The following is a 15,828-nucleotide window of genomic DNA, read 5'->3' on the forward strand; positions in this document are numbered from 1 at the left end:
TAGCATAAATTCTCTCAGATCCTCAAAGTGCAGACATCTATGATTTGAATTTACCTGGCAGAACCATCAACAGAAACAGAAGATGGAGAAGGCAAAGATGTATTCAAACGTTCCTCTTGTGGAAACGATGGTGCAGCTACTACCTGCCCAGGAACTTTTGCAGCCCCTGAAGCGCTGATCACTCCAAGACCCTTTTCCTGCATTGCATGCAATGTGTGGAAGAAGAACAAAAAATTCTCTTAAGGAAAAGTCAACATGAATTCTAGTATGATAATTGTTGTCACAACCAAACAATCCATTACATGGCACACGTCATTTTACCTGTGTAGGTGGATACATGACCACACGACCTGACTGATCATAGCCTTGTCCGCTAGGTTCTCCACTCCATCCCGTTTGTGAAGTATTCATAGCTGCGGCCGCAGCCTCCTTTTCCTGTCTTAAGGTATTTCTCTGGATCTGCTGCCTAATGAGGAGCTCCCGAAGTCTTTGACGCTGGATAAATTAAGGGCAGTTCAAAATTAGTAATATTATATATATTTTAATATTATTTCTACAACAAACACAAACACATAAAATACCTGTCTTTGCTTCTCTTGCTCAGACTGACTGAGATTGCTTAGGGAAGCATCAGCTGTTCCTTGTAGCTCCGGCACATCCCTACCAGTACTGCCAAGAGCATTTGGAATAGCAGCCATATCTTCTCTAGGTTTTTCTGCTGGAGAATTGAGACCTGCACGCTGGTTAGAGGCTGGGGACTGATAAGGTGCCTCTTGGGGTAAAACTGAAGGAGGTCGGAGTGGAGACTGAACATAAGCATCTGAAGTGTTACTGTTGCCAGAGGAGTGTGGACTACCTGCAGGGTGGAAGGAGGGGACTGTACTGCTGTTCAGAGAAGTGTAGATTTGTGGTTTGTTTGGGGTAAAATGGCTGTTCAGGGAATGGGTGGGAGTTGCATGTGGCTGGTGGGAAGGGGAACTTTTGACACCATCTCCAGGAGAATGAGGAAAAGTAAAGCATAGCTGATTTTGAGAACTTTGATAGACACTTGCTCCTGGTGAACGAGCAAATAAACTTTGCTGTTGGCCAACTTGAACTTTTTGGTGAACATCTAGTGATTGTTGGTAGTTTGTACCAGAGGGATTGGAGTGAGAAAGTTGTGCAGTTGGTTTAAAACCAGTTTCTATCATCTGAGGGCGGGGAGGTTTATGAGGTGGTGCAAATGGATCTCGCGACTGGGGTCGAGAAGGTGGACGAGAATAAGGGTCTGGGGACTGAAATCGTGGTGTAACTGGTGAGGGACAAAATGCTTCGGTTGACAATGGTCTCGGGGTTAAAGGGGAATGCGAACTTCCCTGGGATTGTGGGCTTGTTGGGACACGAGCAAAAGGGTCAGAAGACAAAGGTCGACTTTCTATGGGCTGAGGTCGCGGAGTTAACGGAGGCTGTGAGAAAGGGTCAATGTATGGTGTTGTTGAAGTCTGTCTGTACATTTCCGAATGATGTTGAGGTGATGCCATTTGTGCTTGCATATGTGGTTCCCGATGTGATGAAGCAGGACTGTGCGGCTCTAACTGAGACATTCGAGGTGTTAGGGGCGCTTTAAATACATCATATTTCATCTCAGGTGTTCCATCAGAACCAGCGCTGTGTGAAAAGCCAGGAGATCCAAGCCCAACTTCTTCCTTTTTAATTTGAAGGAGGATTCCATCAGTTTGTCTCTTATCATTGTAACGTGTAGGAGACAGCATGGTGTCAGGTTTGCTGGAGGATTCATTTGATTGAAAAGACCTTGAACTAGGGCTCCCTATTAATGAAAGGTTATCAAGAGATCCGGTAGGATATCGTGGCTTGACAAATGCCTCTGACTGATGTGGAGTGGTTGCACGGGAAGGCGGATACTCCACACAAGTGGCTGCATTCTGTGTATTCAGTGCAGGTTGGTGCTCTGCCCCAGAAAGAGTTTGAAATGCCCCAGCAGAGGCTGGTGACTGTGTCAAGGAAGACGGATATCGGGAGTCCAATGAATATGCAGGTGAACTAGGAAAGTGCTCCTGGGATGGAGACTGAGGAGGCAATTTAAAGAAAATGTCAGATGACTCTGATCCAGGAGTGCCTGCTGAAGAAGGTTTTAGAAACAAGTCTGAGGAGGTAGACATTGCAGAGCCACTAGACATATAGACATCCTGTCCTCCTGAAGATGCACCTCTATAGTCATGGCTTAATCCAGACTGAGAACCAGGGTGCATGGGAATTTGAAGCTGAAGAACTGGACGCTCTGCTTTTCGTACTCCTTCTACCTTGGACTGCTTGTTGATTTGACTCTCTGCCTGCTATAGAGACCAAAGCAAAATATACACTAAGTAGAATATATTGTATAGGCTGCAGGGTATACATTAATATGCAACATAATATGACTACAGGCTTGCTGAATGGGCAGAAGATAAATATGCATATGCTTATACAAGATTAGATTAGATTAAATGGGTTAATATGGAATAGCAAGCAGCAGCTATGAACAGAGAGAAACTAGTGGCGAGGTTAGTTACTATCTATAAAGCAGGCGCCTACCTTCTGTACCTTGTTTATACGATGTGCGGCACGATTGTCTTTGGCCTTTTGCTATAGAAAGATCAATAGTAAAACATAAGTATTAGTACCCTCCACATTTAAACTGATTCTTCCTAAAACATTACCAAACCACAATGTATTTTTCGCAAACTTTTTTTTTTTTTTTTCTATTTAAGTGAAAAAAAAACAAACAAAAAACATCTATGCAAATTTGGTATTGCAACAATTGTAGTAACAAGGAGAATAGCATTGACAGGTAATTTTTACCATACATTGAACACCGTAAAAAGAAAAAAAAAGTCAGAATTGCATATTTTTAAAGATTTCATCCCACTTTTCAATGGTTTCCCCATTTCTCAGTACATTGCTAGTAACATTTAAAAACTACATCTCATCCTGTAAAAGTCAAGTCAAGCCCTCATATAGCGACATCTACAGAAAAGATAGATATATATATATATATATATATATATATATATATATATATATATATATATATATATATATATATATATATATATATATATATATATATATTATATATATAAATCTTCCTAGAGTGAAGGGGTTGAGGGGAACCTGTCTGGACTCTCGGCACAGATATGTTTCAAGCATTCACACATTCTGATGTCACAGTGCCCAAATCGCGGACTGACCGCGGGTCTTCTGACCAGAACTCAACAGCTTCATAGCTGTGAAGTTCAGAACTGGGTTCCAGAAGTTGGTGTTTGGACATCGTGGTATGCCATACGAATGTGTGAATTTTGCTTTCTGGGGACGATGCACTTCTTAAAGTGACAGTTTGGCAGTGCTGCTAGTACAGACAAACTTTGACTTTGCATTATGGGAGTAGCGCTGGGACACTGACGTTGGTCAGATCCAAGAGTCCAATCCACTTCAGAGGTGTGCTTGCAAGCGGTTAAGGAAAAAGCTTGCAAGAATGTTTCTTGCCTAGGACACTGGTCATGCCAATGTGGCTGGTAACCTAAGCTGTTAAGCAGTGAACAATCGATCTAAAACTGAGCTAGTTTTAATTCGCAGAGGATTTTTATATAAGTAGAAAATTGCAAATTTGCTTGTTTTTACAAGTACTTTGCAATTTTAACTATTAATGAACACGAGTCAACACTTTAAAAAATTAATCAGAATGTAAAGAGGGATTTTTGACACTCACCGTAAAATCTTTCTTGGAGCCTTCATTGGGACACAGTTAACCATGGGTTTATGCTGCTGTCGCTATGCTGACACTAGGCAAAAAAAGAAAATAGCTCCTCCTCCGCAGTATACACCCACCAACAGGCACCAAGTATCTCAGTTAGTGTTAAAGCAGTAGGAGAAGCAACCAAAAACTCAACATATGTACCAACCCAACAACAAGGCACGTAGGCCCAAAAGCGGTACAAACAGTTAGGGAGGGTGCCGTGTCCCCCATTGAAGGCTCCAAGAAAGATTTTACAGTGAGAACCAAATATCCCGCTATCTTATCGCTTCATTGGGAGACACAGGTAACCATGGAATGTCCCAAAGCAGTCCCTAGGGTGGGAACCAGAAAATAAGGCAACGGAAACAGACTTGGGTCGACCGATGCATAACCGCCATCTGCAGGAAGCTCCCGACACCCAAGTGGAGTGAGCCTTCACCCCCGGAGGAGGCTGTTCGTCCTGCACTCGGTATGCCTCCAATACTGTAAAAAACGAATCCAACGGGCAATAGTGGATTTAGAAGCAGGGAGCCCTTTACAACGACCTTTGGAGATGACAAATAGGGCATCAGAGTGGCGAAAGGAAGCAGTCCTAGAAAGGTAGACTCGGATTGCTATGACCAGATCCAACTTGTTTAGTGACTTCTCCAGGGGATGGAAAGGAGAGGAACATAGAAAATGAAGGAAGGTGTCTTCATTAATGTGAAATGAAGAGACCACCTTAGGTAGGAAGGAACGGGTCTGAGAACTACCTTGTCCTGATGTAGAATCAGGAACGGAGAATGGCTGGATAATGCCGCTTACTCAAACTCTCCTGATGGACGTAATGGCAACTGAGAAGGCAACTTTTTATTATAGGAGAGAAAATGAAATGTCTTGAATGGGCTCAAAAGGAGTGCGCCAAGGACAAGGTTAAGATCCCATGGATCTATCGGAGGACGATAAGGAGGTGCCAGGTGGGTGACTCATGAAGGAAAGTTATTACCTGGGAACGAGAAGCCAGATTTCGTTGGAAAAGAACTGAGCGGAAATCTGACCATTTAGGGTACTGAGAGACAGACCACAATCAAGACCCGCTTGTAGAAACCACAGGATGGAAGGAAGGGAAAAAAAAAACAAAAACAAATTGTTGTCCTCATTCCACCGAAAGAAGGCCTTCCAGTATCTGTGGTAGATACAAAAGGATGCTGCTTCTCTTGCCCCAATCATGGTCTGAATGACCTAATGAGAAAAACCTGTCCTCTCAGGACTGCGGCCTCAATGACCATGCCGTTAAACTCAGAGACTGAACTCTGGTGGAAGAGGAGGCCTTGGGAGGGAAGATCTGGACAGTCTGGGTGCCTCCAGAGAGCATCCATGAGCATGTTCACCCTCTCCGCATACCAGGCCCTTCTTGGCCAGTCTGGAGTCACCAGGATTACAGGATTCCTTACGCCTTTACCTTTTTCACAACTCTCGTAATCAAGGGGAAAGGCGGAAAAAGAGAAGGCACCTGGAATTGGGACCACTAGGGCATCACAACCCTGAGAAAAATCGGCTGCACAATTATCCACCCCGGAATGTGACGCTCCGCCCATCGCATAATTCTTGTTTCCTCTGCCATCAACCTGTTTGCTGTGAGTCCCGCCTTGATGGTTTATGCAAGCCACGGCAATGGCATTGTCCGATTCTATGTGGACCGGCTGGCCTGCGAGGAGGGATTGCCAGCGGCAAAGGCCAAGAAAAATTGCCCTGATCTCCAGAAGATTGATGGGGAGAGCGACTTCTTGGATGTTCCAGCGACCCTGCGCTGTGTGATGAAGAAAGACCGCTCCCCAACCGAGGAGACTGGCATAGGTGATGATGACCTGCCACTGGAGAGGGAGGAAGGACATCCTGCTCAGGACTGAGGGAGATAGCATCCACAAGATCAGGGATTGCCTCACCTTGAGGGACAGAAGCACGAGCCGGTCCAGGGAGACTGTCCTCTTGTCCCAAACAGACAAGAGGGCCAGCTGAAGAGGATGGGTATGGAACTGGGCAAAAGGCACAGCTTCCATTACGGCAATCATCTTCCCCAGAACTCTCATGAAGGACCATAGGGCCAGAGGAGTTGGTTGCTTTAGAATGCGGATCCCCTGGCAGAGAGAGAAACTTTTCTTTCGGAAGGAATACACGGGCTTGGGCCGTGTCGAACCTTATGCCCAGAAACACCAGGTATTGAGCTGGGGTCAGGGAGGACTTCTCTGTTGACAATCCAGCCGAGACGGATCAGAGTGTCCAAGGAGATCTGAAGACTCAGGTCGCAGTCTCGTTGGGACGGCCCCTTGATCAGAAGATCGTCCAAGTAAGGGATTATGAGAATCCCCTTGGAACGAAGGATGACCATGACCGCTGCCATGACCTTCATGAATACTCTTGGGGCAGAGGGCAGGCCAAATGGAAGAGCCGTGAACGGATAGTGGTCCTTCAGGATCGCAAACTGTAGGAATCTCTGATGCTGAACACAAACAGGAATGTGAAGATAAGCATCCTGAATGTCTACAGAGCAAAGAAATTCTCCTGGTTCCATGGAGGCGAATACCAAACGTAGGGATTCCATTCTGAAATGACAGATCCGAACATGACGGTTCAGTCGCTTGAGGTCTAAAATTGGACGAAGCGATCAGTCTTTCTTTTGGACTACGAAAAGATTGGAGTAGAACCCTGAAAACAGTTTGTTCCGGGAAATGGGTACAATTACACTTGTGCGTAGTAGGAAAGAGACGGCCTGAAGAATCCCTGGGTCCTGAGACGGGAGTCTTGGCAGGCGAGATAGAGAGAAACGTCTTCCGGGAGGGGGGGTTGGATTTTGCAACCGGACTTAACTATCTCTCTGACCCAAGCATCATCGACCACCGACAGCCATGCGTCCTGGCAGAGAAGAAGCTGGCCTCCCACCGTGGAGATTCCCGGGTGGGGGTGACCCTTCACGCGGAGGAAAATCTGTCGGAGCAGGACTCTGAAGACTTGAAGGAGCAACCCTTTGGACGCCAGTAAGGGGCAGGTTTGAAAGATGGCTTCTTTCTTTCCCCTTGGTGGAAGAGCGGTCCTGCTGGGCGTAAGCTCCTGAAGCAGAAAAGGGCCGAAAGGAATGAAATTGAAGTGACCTCTTCTTATTAAAAAGACATTTAGGCTTGGACTGGGGAAGTGAGGTGCTTTTTCTGCTGACAGCATTGGAGATTATTTGATCCAGTTTGGACCCAAAAAGTCTAGAGCCTCGGAAGGCAAGGCCAGTAAGGGACTTTTTTTTTTTTTTTTTTAAACTCTCTATTGAAAGATTCCACAAAATAATATAAAAGGCATGTGACATTGCAGTGAAAAATCAAAGTAATCCATCAAATCGTCATGCACAATATCAGTGATATTCAATGACAAAATAAACAAACAAAACAAGTAAAATAGAACATTAAACATAATGTATTCTCAGCAGCATTGCACAATCAACCAAGAGGTTCTTTATCAAGGTTCTCAGTATGTAACAATTCAGGTTATAATAAGCAAATATTCCGGAGTCCACATAAAGCATCACGTTCATGCACTGAAAAAGAGAAACCTCAAGGATTATATCTCGCGGTTGAGGAAATCATGGCACTAGGGGCTAGGTGTGTGTCAAGGGTGAGTCACACCACCTTTCCCAAATTCTATGAAATTTCTGGAGACAACCTCTGTTCCTGTATAATATATTCTCATATGGAATTATATCGTTCACCAATTTTTTCCACCGATTGAAGGAGTAAGGGACTTTTTTTTGACAGTGGATCTGCATTCTACGCTTTCAACCAGAGAATGTGGAGAATAGCAACGATATTGCTGGTAGCCCTGGTGGAACAACCAGCCGCATCCAAGGAAGCAGTCAAAAAGATATTTGCCAGCAAGCAATCTGGTCTGCCAAATCTGCCAGCTCTTCCGGAGGAGCTGCCGCTAAGATACCCTGGCGAAGCATTCTTGCCCAGGCAGATATGGACTTTGCCACCCAGGTGGAGGCAAAAATGGGACAGATGGAGGCGCCAGACGCTTCAAAAGCTGACTTAGCCAAGGATTCCATCATAGAATCCTTAAGGGATGTATGATCCGGTAGAGACCGGACTGTCTCAGAAGACAGGTGAGAGACCGACGGATCCACATTAGGAAATTCTGCCCATTTACCAACGAGGTCTTGGCTAAAAGGATAAAGACTATCGAGCCGCTTCCTTCCTGGGAAGAGCTTATCAGTGTGTTCCCAATGCTTGGACATAATCGCTTCAAATTCCCTGTGATTAGGCAAATCAGGGAGGTTTTACCCGTTTGAAGGAGACAGATTGCTCCTGAGCAGGTGCCTCGTCCTCCTTTAGGTTCAGCGTTTTGGTAATTGCCAAGATAAGGCTATTGACCATATCCTGCATCTTTGAGGTCTGGCCAATATCAGACTCAGACTGGGAATCCACATCAGATCCAAAAGCCGCCTCCGAGGAGGGGGCATGGGGGGAGGAATACATCCAGGAGGATGCAGAGGGACCTGGAAAATTGGAGGAAGAAACTGAAAGAGCCCACTTCCTTTGTCTTGTGCCCAATTTGTCCCTGTGAAGGTCGCGATCAAGTGCGTGCCAATCACCGTGAGAGGCGTTCGGAGCACTAGTGGCTTGGACAAATGTGCGAGTCGTTCGAGGACTTGAACCGGGGACTGTGAAACTTCGGTCATGTCGGAGACAGACTGTGACATGGCAACAGCCCAATCTGGAGGGAGGGGTGTGTTCTCATCCCGAGCATTAAGAACAGAGCCTACCCAATGCCAGCGACAACTCGCAGGAAGAAATGTGGAAGCTGTGTCCCCCCTTTGCAGGGCCTCCCCTTGTGTGCAGAGCACATGTCCAACAGCACTGCTAACTGCCGTCGGGCAAATAAAGAAAGCAAGCATCCTATTGGCTGACACACCAGGGGAGTAAACAGCCAGGACAATCTGCCAGCGAAAATTAAGGTCCCCCTCCGATTGGCTGACACGCCGGGGGCGTGAACAGCCAGGAAGGAGAAGCTCCGTCACAGGAGCGGAGAAAGCGGGCCGAAAAAACATGTGCTGCGGAAGGGGCGGGGGTCGTGGCCACACTCAAAAGAAGAGGAGAAAGACGCCTCCCACTGGACAAAAACAGCGTGTGACCGCAAGTGCCCCCAGTGGGAAGAGGGTCGCTGGAATCCGGGATCCTCCTTCCCGCACAGTCTCCAGATGGTGCAGAAAAGGCATCAGCCCTTTACAAGAAGGAGGGAGGCCACCGCTAGTGACCACCGTCTTCCTCCCAGCCCTCTCAGAGGTAAAGGCAAAGGACCAGCCACCGGGAATCATCCTGAAACACCCATAAAGGTGACAGGGGATTAGGTCCTGCCTGCGGGCCTGAGAGTGGACGACGTGGGTGACACCACATTGCTCTCTCAGTCTCATAAGTACAGGAAAACAGGGTGAGAAATTACACCGTTACCCTAAGAAGAACCTGAAAGACAAAGGGAAAAGGTTAATAAACACAAACAGGGAACATGAAAGGGAAAATTCATATCTGGCAGCACATCCAGGTCTACCTCCTACAGACACTAGGCTTAAACTGAGGTACTTGATGCCAGTCGGTGGGTGTATACTGCGGAGGAGGAGCTATTTTCCTTTTTTGCCTAGTGTCAGCCTCCTAGCAACAGAAGCATACACCCAAAGTTACCTGTGTCCCCCAATGAAGCGATAAAGAAATAAAATTTAGCGGGGAATAATAAATACAAGTTTTTAAAGAATCATTCAACACTTACTAAATAAGGAGTCTTGTCTTGTGCTGGCACTTTCCTCCAGAGCTTCATGATCTGCTTGCATCGATTTGACCAGTCTAAAATATCAAGATAGTAGTTAAGCGCGAGATTAAAAAAATCTAGTGGCTTCTTTTGTACAGTCACTAAGTAAACTAACTTTTCTACAGTTACAATTGCGTGCAAACCAGAAGTCGGCATCGACTCACCGGGATAGTCTTTCTTAAGATTGGGGAAATTTTTATTTGCGTAAAGTACTGGTGATATGGTAGAGAGTTCCCCCAGCTCTTCATCTTTTTCCCAACGTTGCAGGCTCCGTTGGTTGTAGGAAAGGCCATCAGTTTCTCCCTCTGTGGTCGGTGTAGTAGGGGTAGATGCCGTCGTCAACGAGCCATCAGTGTCACAGTGCTCAGGACTGAACAAACCACTCCTGTCCCTATGTATCGTAAATGTCACCAGATTAAGATCAACCCTATAAAATTTCCACTGAATTAATAACTGATGACAATGGAAAGGTATAGAATACATATGCTATTCATTATCTGCCTAAACACCAGACCCCATCACCTTCGCTTTTTTGTTACCAATCACTTATACAATGATAAAGACAGAAATGAAGGATTGACTGATCATGGGCAAAACAATTCAGCCGACTATGGTCTGAGCTGTTGGGAGAAGTGCCTCCTTTCAATGAATCCCATCCTTAAAACACCAAAAGAAAAAAAAAATTGAGTAAACTTGAATCACCAAATAAATAAAATATTCAATTTTATTGATGTAATTTAAAAAGCATATAAAAATAGTTCAGAGGACCGCATGAGTAACACAAGTCAAAGGTCAGGCCAGGGCCCAGGCAGAACCAAGTACTAATGATAAGAAATAAAGGTATATGGCCACAATGAAAAAATGATGGGGACAGAAGATTGAATAAATTACGGTATATATACATACATACATTATTCAAACGAATGTCCCTATCATTTTTTCATTGTAGCCATGTACCATTATTTCGTATCATTAGTACTTGCTTCTACCTGCCCCCTCAGCGAACCTATCCATTACAGCAAATGGCTGTCTCGGGTTAATCCTTGACACTGATATCTCCTTCAAACCACATATCCAAGCCCTTTCCACTTCCTGCCACCTTCAACTCAAAAATATTTCACAGATCCGTACATTCCTAAACCAAGAATCTGCAAAAACCCTAGTCCATGCCCTCATCATCTCCCGCCTCGACTACTGTAACTTCTTGCTCTGTGGCCTCCCCTCTAATACTCTCGCACCCCTTCCAATCTAGTCTAAACTCAGCTGCCTGACTAATCCACCTGTCCCCCCGCTATTTCCCAGCCTCTCCCCTCTGTCAATCCCTTCACTAGCTCCCCATTACCCAGAGACTCCAGTATAAAACCCTAACCATGACATACAAAGCCATGCACAACCTGTGTCCTCCATACATCTGTGACCTCGTCTCCCGATACTTTCCTGCACGCAACCTCCGATCCTCACAAGATCTCCTTCTCTACTCCCCTCTTATCTCCTCTTCCCACAATCGCATACAAGATTTCTGTCGCGCATCACCCAAACTCTGGAACTTTCTACCACAACATATCAGACTCTCACCTACCACCGAAACCTTCAAAAAGAACCTGAAGACCTACCTCTTCCGACAAGCCTACAACCTGCAGTAACCACCGCTCGACCAAACCACTGCACGACCAGCTCTATCCTCACCTACTGTATCCTCACCCATCCCTTGTAGATTGTGAGCCCTCGTGGGCAGGGTCCTCTCTCCTCCTGTACCAGTTGTGACTTGTATTGTTCAAGATTATTGTTTTATTATGTATTATTTTATTTATTATTATTGTATTATTTTATTATGTATACCCCTCCTCACATGTAAAGCGCCATGGAAAAAATGGCACTATAATAATAATAATAATAATAATAATAATAATAATAATACCTGGGCCCTGGCCTGACCTTTATGACTTGTGTTACTCATGCAGTCCTCTGAACTATTTTTATATGCTTTTTAAACTACGGTATATCAATAAAATGTAATGTTTTATTTATTTGGTGATTCAAGTTTACTCAATTTTTTTGGTGAGTAATGTACATGATCCTATCTTTATAGTATGATTATATGGGGGAAGTCTTTATTATTAAGGTTAATTCCCAGCCCCCTATACCTTGTTTGTGCTTGGTTTCATTTTTGACAGTAACTCATCCTGTAGTTCTTTTGATTTAGTTATCTGTATGGTAGCAGTTCACTTTACGGCAGGGAAAAATATAACTTTAAAACCTGTCATGCTAAATTAATTCACCTCTGCCATCACACAATTCAGTATTTTTTTTTTTTATATATATATATATATATATATATAATATCTATCACCTTTCCATCTTGAAGGTTTTTCTCGAGCTGCAGTCAATAAATGAAACCCAATGTTAAAAATCAAACAAAAAAAAAACAACACACACCCTTTCATAGAAGTTACAGTAGCAAAACTGAAAACAAAAATGTCAGTTGCACCTACCTAGAGTCCAGGAAACCAGACTGCGAAAAAGGATCCAGTTGAACATTCGATGAAAGGGTTACACCTAAAATGCCACAAGTCATTCAATGAATAATCAAAAATCACACAATCATTGCAAAAGCGCGGGATCCTCCGGGAGATTGCGGTGACATACGGAATTACAATGCGACTGGTGTGGAGTATTTGAAGAAAAGGCTTTTGAATGATTGTGACGGGAAAGCTAGAGATCCCCACCCCTAAGGCTGCAGTCACACTAGCAGTATTTGGTCAGTATTTTACATCAGTATTTGTAAGCCAAAACCAGGAGTGGGTGATAAATGCAGAAGCGGTGGCGTGCTTCTGTTATATAGTTTTCCTCTATTTGTTCCACTCCTGGTTTTGGCTTACAAATTACTGATGTAAAATACTGAACAAATACTGCTAGTGTAACGGCAGCCTAAGACTGAAACAGAAGGTATGTGGGGCAATCATCAGGTACATTCCAACAGTCAGGATATGCAGCGGTTTTCACGCTGCAGAATGTTCGCACCTATTATGCAAATTAGCGGACACGGAGTTACTTTTTTTTTTTTTTTACACATGTGGATTTTCCTCATTTTTTCAAGTATATGGGGAAAATCCACATGCCTATCCACTCCACTATTCGGTAACATCTGGCCAAAACCGCAGCAAATCCTGAACGTGGGAACGTACCCTCAAGTATAAAAAGTGATTTTTGAGATAATGGGACATTTTGCTTGAGAAAAATATGTTAGTGATGCAACGTGCATCACTAACAAGACAATGGGGGCAGTTTAATAACAAACCAAGGACGTGACAGGTTGCAATTTAAAAAAACAAAACAAAACATGCTCTTATGGCCCCATAAGATGCTCCAGAGATTATACCCCATATAATGCTGCACAAAGGTTGATGACCCCATAAGATGCTCCATAGCTTATGCCCCATATAATGCTGCACAAAGGTTGATGGCCCCATAAGATGCTCCATATGCTGCTGCGATGAAAAAAAAAATTTTTTTAAAATAAAATAATGACACTCACCCATGGCTCAGGCCCCCGACACTTGCGATATTCACCTGTCCCCGTTCCACTGCCGTGCACCGCTCAGTCTTCCGGCTCTCTGACTGTTCAGGCAGAGGGCGTACACTAACCACATCATCGCGCCCTCTGACCTGAACGTCACAGCCAGAAGACACGGAAGACGGAGCCCGGCGGTGGAACGGGGACAGGTGAATATCGCGCAATGCTCACCCTCCCCCCCGTTATACTCACTCTCCCGGCGCGGTCCCTGCTTCTCCGTCGTCCCGGGCCAGCAGCTTGTTCCTGTGTTCAGCGGTCACTGGTACCGCTCATTAAAGTAATGAATATGCGCTCCACCCCCTTGTGAGTGGAGTCGCATCCATATTCATTACTTTAATGAGCGGTACCACGTGACCGCTGAACACAGGAAGAGCTGCGGCGCCCGGAGACCATCGCATCGGAGAAGCAGGAACAGCGCCGGGAGCAGGTGACTACGATGTGACAGCTGCCGCTCCCCCTCTGACCTCCTGGGAATGACTCGAGTATAAGCCGAGAGGGGCACTTTCAGCCTAAAAAAAATGGGCTGAAAATCTCGGCTTATACGCGAGAATATACGGTACTTCACTTATATTCGAGGCTACGGATGAAAGAGGAGAAACAATCTTTATTCTGCATTATGATCAAGTAATTCACTAGTCATCAATGCCAAAATATATATAATGGGGTTAAAGAACGGGCATAGCACAGAGCTGAGGGTACTGAGAGCATCTGACTACGTTAGGAGGAGAGAATGATCATGGCATCTCTGTCCGAGACCACAAATAGTGATGATGGGTATATTAGAGGGGCTTTTCATGTTGCAGATTCTGTTCTGGAGAAAAGTCCTTGAAGTACCCACAATATTACACCAGATCAGGGTTACTAAAGCATTACACTCCTCCTACGAATCCTCTTAGCACACTTCGGTAAGTCAGGGAAGCCAGTTCCGCAGATTGAAGGCAGATGAACTGAATAAAAACACTGACCTGCTATGGCTTGAACAAAGGGTCTTGGACTCTGTGTTACTGATCCTGCTGCCATGTGACCCTCCATTCTCCCAGCTGGCCTACTGACAGGTTGTTCACTATCAGGGGGACCGAGCACATCCTTTAGCAGCTCCTGAATGTCAGTATTCTGCATCTTGGGTATCTCTGTGGTCACAAAACAGAGTTAGGCTTGTTGCTTTCCCAGTCCATGAATACATAGGGAAGAGGGAAAGCAACAGACAACCAGGGATACACACAACCGTCGAAAATACAGAATTGACATTTTACACCCATGTACGAACCACAGAACAAGACAATGGTTGAACACCAATTCTTAGGAAGTAACCAAGGAGCACAACAAAATCATAGCAATTCTTTTTATAGGACAGATTCAGCAAAACACATGCTATAATTTACGGTGCTTCTATATGAAGAGACGTACATGGGCTAGAAGAGCTGATGACTACAGAGTTTTTATATGGATTTAAACAAAAGGTGCAATAAACATTTAACTTCTAAACTTGACAAAGCCCTCACATCCCTGCTAGTGGACCCGATAGATCAATCTTGGTTTAGCAGCTTTTTCAGATAGATCACACAATATATAACAGACAAGAAAAAGGGGTTGTCTGCATATGTAAATCCCTTGCCGATGCCCCTGTGGTCCACCATCAGTCCATGCTTATATAGCAGGAGTGACAGACATTTAAAGAAAAACACAAAAAAAAAAAAAAAAAAAAACACTTTCCTCTGATTATATTCAATGTATTTTCAATTTCTTCATCTCCATTAAAACGGCTATCTGGTCTAAAGTCACAAGTCTATAGTCACTATGTGACTGCGGCCTTATGAATCATCAATGCGCACACTGGGTGCCGGGAGGATTCTCCAGTGCTGGGAGCCGGGAGGACTCTCCAGTGCAGGGAGTCGGGAGGACTCTCCAGTGCAGGGAGTCGGGAGGACTCTCCAGTGCAGGGAGTCGGGAGGACTCTCCAGTGCAGGGAGTCGGGAGGACTCTCCAGTGCAGGGAGTCGGGAGGACTCTCCAGTGCAGGGAGTCGGGAGGACTCTCCAGTGCAGGGAGTCGGGAGGACTCTCCAGTGCAGGGAGTCGGGAGGACTCTCCAGTGCAGGGAGTCGGGAGGACTCTCCAGTGCAGGGAGTCGGGAGGACTCTCCAGTGCAGGGAGTCGGGAGGACTCTCCAGTGCAGGGAGTCGGGAGGACTCTCCAGTGCAGGGAGTCGGGAGGACTCTCCAGTGCAGGGAGTCGGGAGGACTCTCCAGTGCAGGGAGTCGGGAGGACTCTCCAGTGCAGGGAGTCGGGAGGATTCTCCAGTGCAGGGAGTCGGGAGGATTCTCCAGTGCAGGGAGTCGGGAGGATTCTCCAGTGCAGGGAGTCGGGAGGATTCTCCAGTGCAGGGAGTCGGGAGGATTCTCCAGTGCAGGGAGTCGGGAGGATTCTCCAGTGCAGGGAGTCGGGAGGATTCTCCAGTGCAGGGAGTCGGGAGGATTCTCCAGTGCAGGGAGTCGGGAGGATTCTCCAGTGCAGGGAGTCGGGAGGATTCTCCAGTGCAGGGAGTCGGGAGGATTCTCCAGTGCAGGGAGTCGGGAGGATTCTCCAGTGCAGGGAGTCGGGAGGATTCTCCAGTGCAGGGAGTCGGGAGGATTCTCCAGTGCAGGGAGTCGGGAGGATTCTCCA

The 15,828-nt window shown here is 45.6% G+C and overlaps 1 protein-coding gene across 1 annotated transcript in view; it reads right to left on the bottom strand.

Moving 5' to 3' along the window:
* Positions 1-15,828, bottom strand: part of KMT2D (lysine methyltransferase 2D) — a 244,352-nt gene that overhangs the window by 93,623 nt on the left and 134,901 nt on the right. Inside the window, exons 25-32 of the mRNA XM_077297477.1 lie at positions 14,132-14,296; positions 12,085-12,148; positions 9,757-9,983; positions 9,554-9,627; positions 2,572-2,622; positions 582-2,333; positions 322-495; positions 55-197 (exon numbers count right to left, since the gene is read on the bottom strand). Of these exons, the coding sequence (XP_077153592.1) occupies positions 55-197; positions 322-495; positions 582-2,333; positions 2,572-2,622; positions 9,554-9,627; positions 9,757-9,983; positions 12,085-12,148; positions 14,132-14,296 (2,650 nt within the window). The remainder of the gene's footprint in view (positions 1-54; positions 198-321; positions 496-581; positions 2,334-2,571; positions 2,623-9,553; positions 9,628-9,756; positions 9,984-12,084; positions 12,149-14,131; positions 14,297-15,828) is intronic.

The sequence above is a fragment of the Ranitomeya variabilis genome, chromosome 3 (assembly GCF_051348905.1).
Source record: "Ranitomeya variabilis isolate aRanVar5 chromosome 3, aRanVar5.hap1, whole genome shotgun sequence".
Lineage (NCBI taxonomy): Eukaryota > Metazoa > Chordata > Amphibia > Anura > Dendrobatidae > Ranitomeya > Ranitomeya variabilis.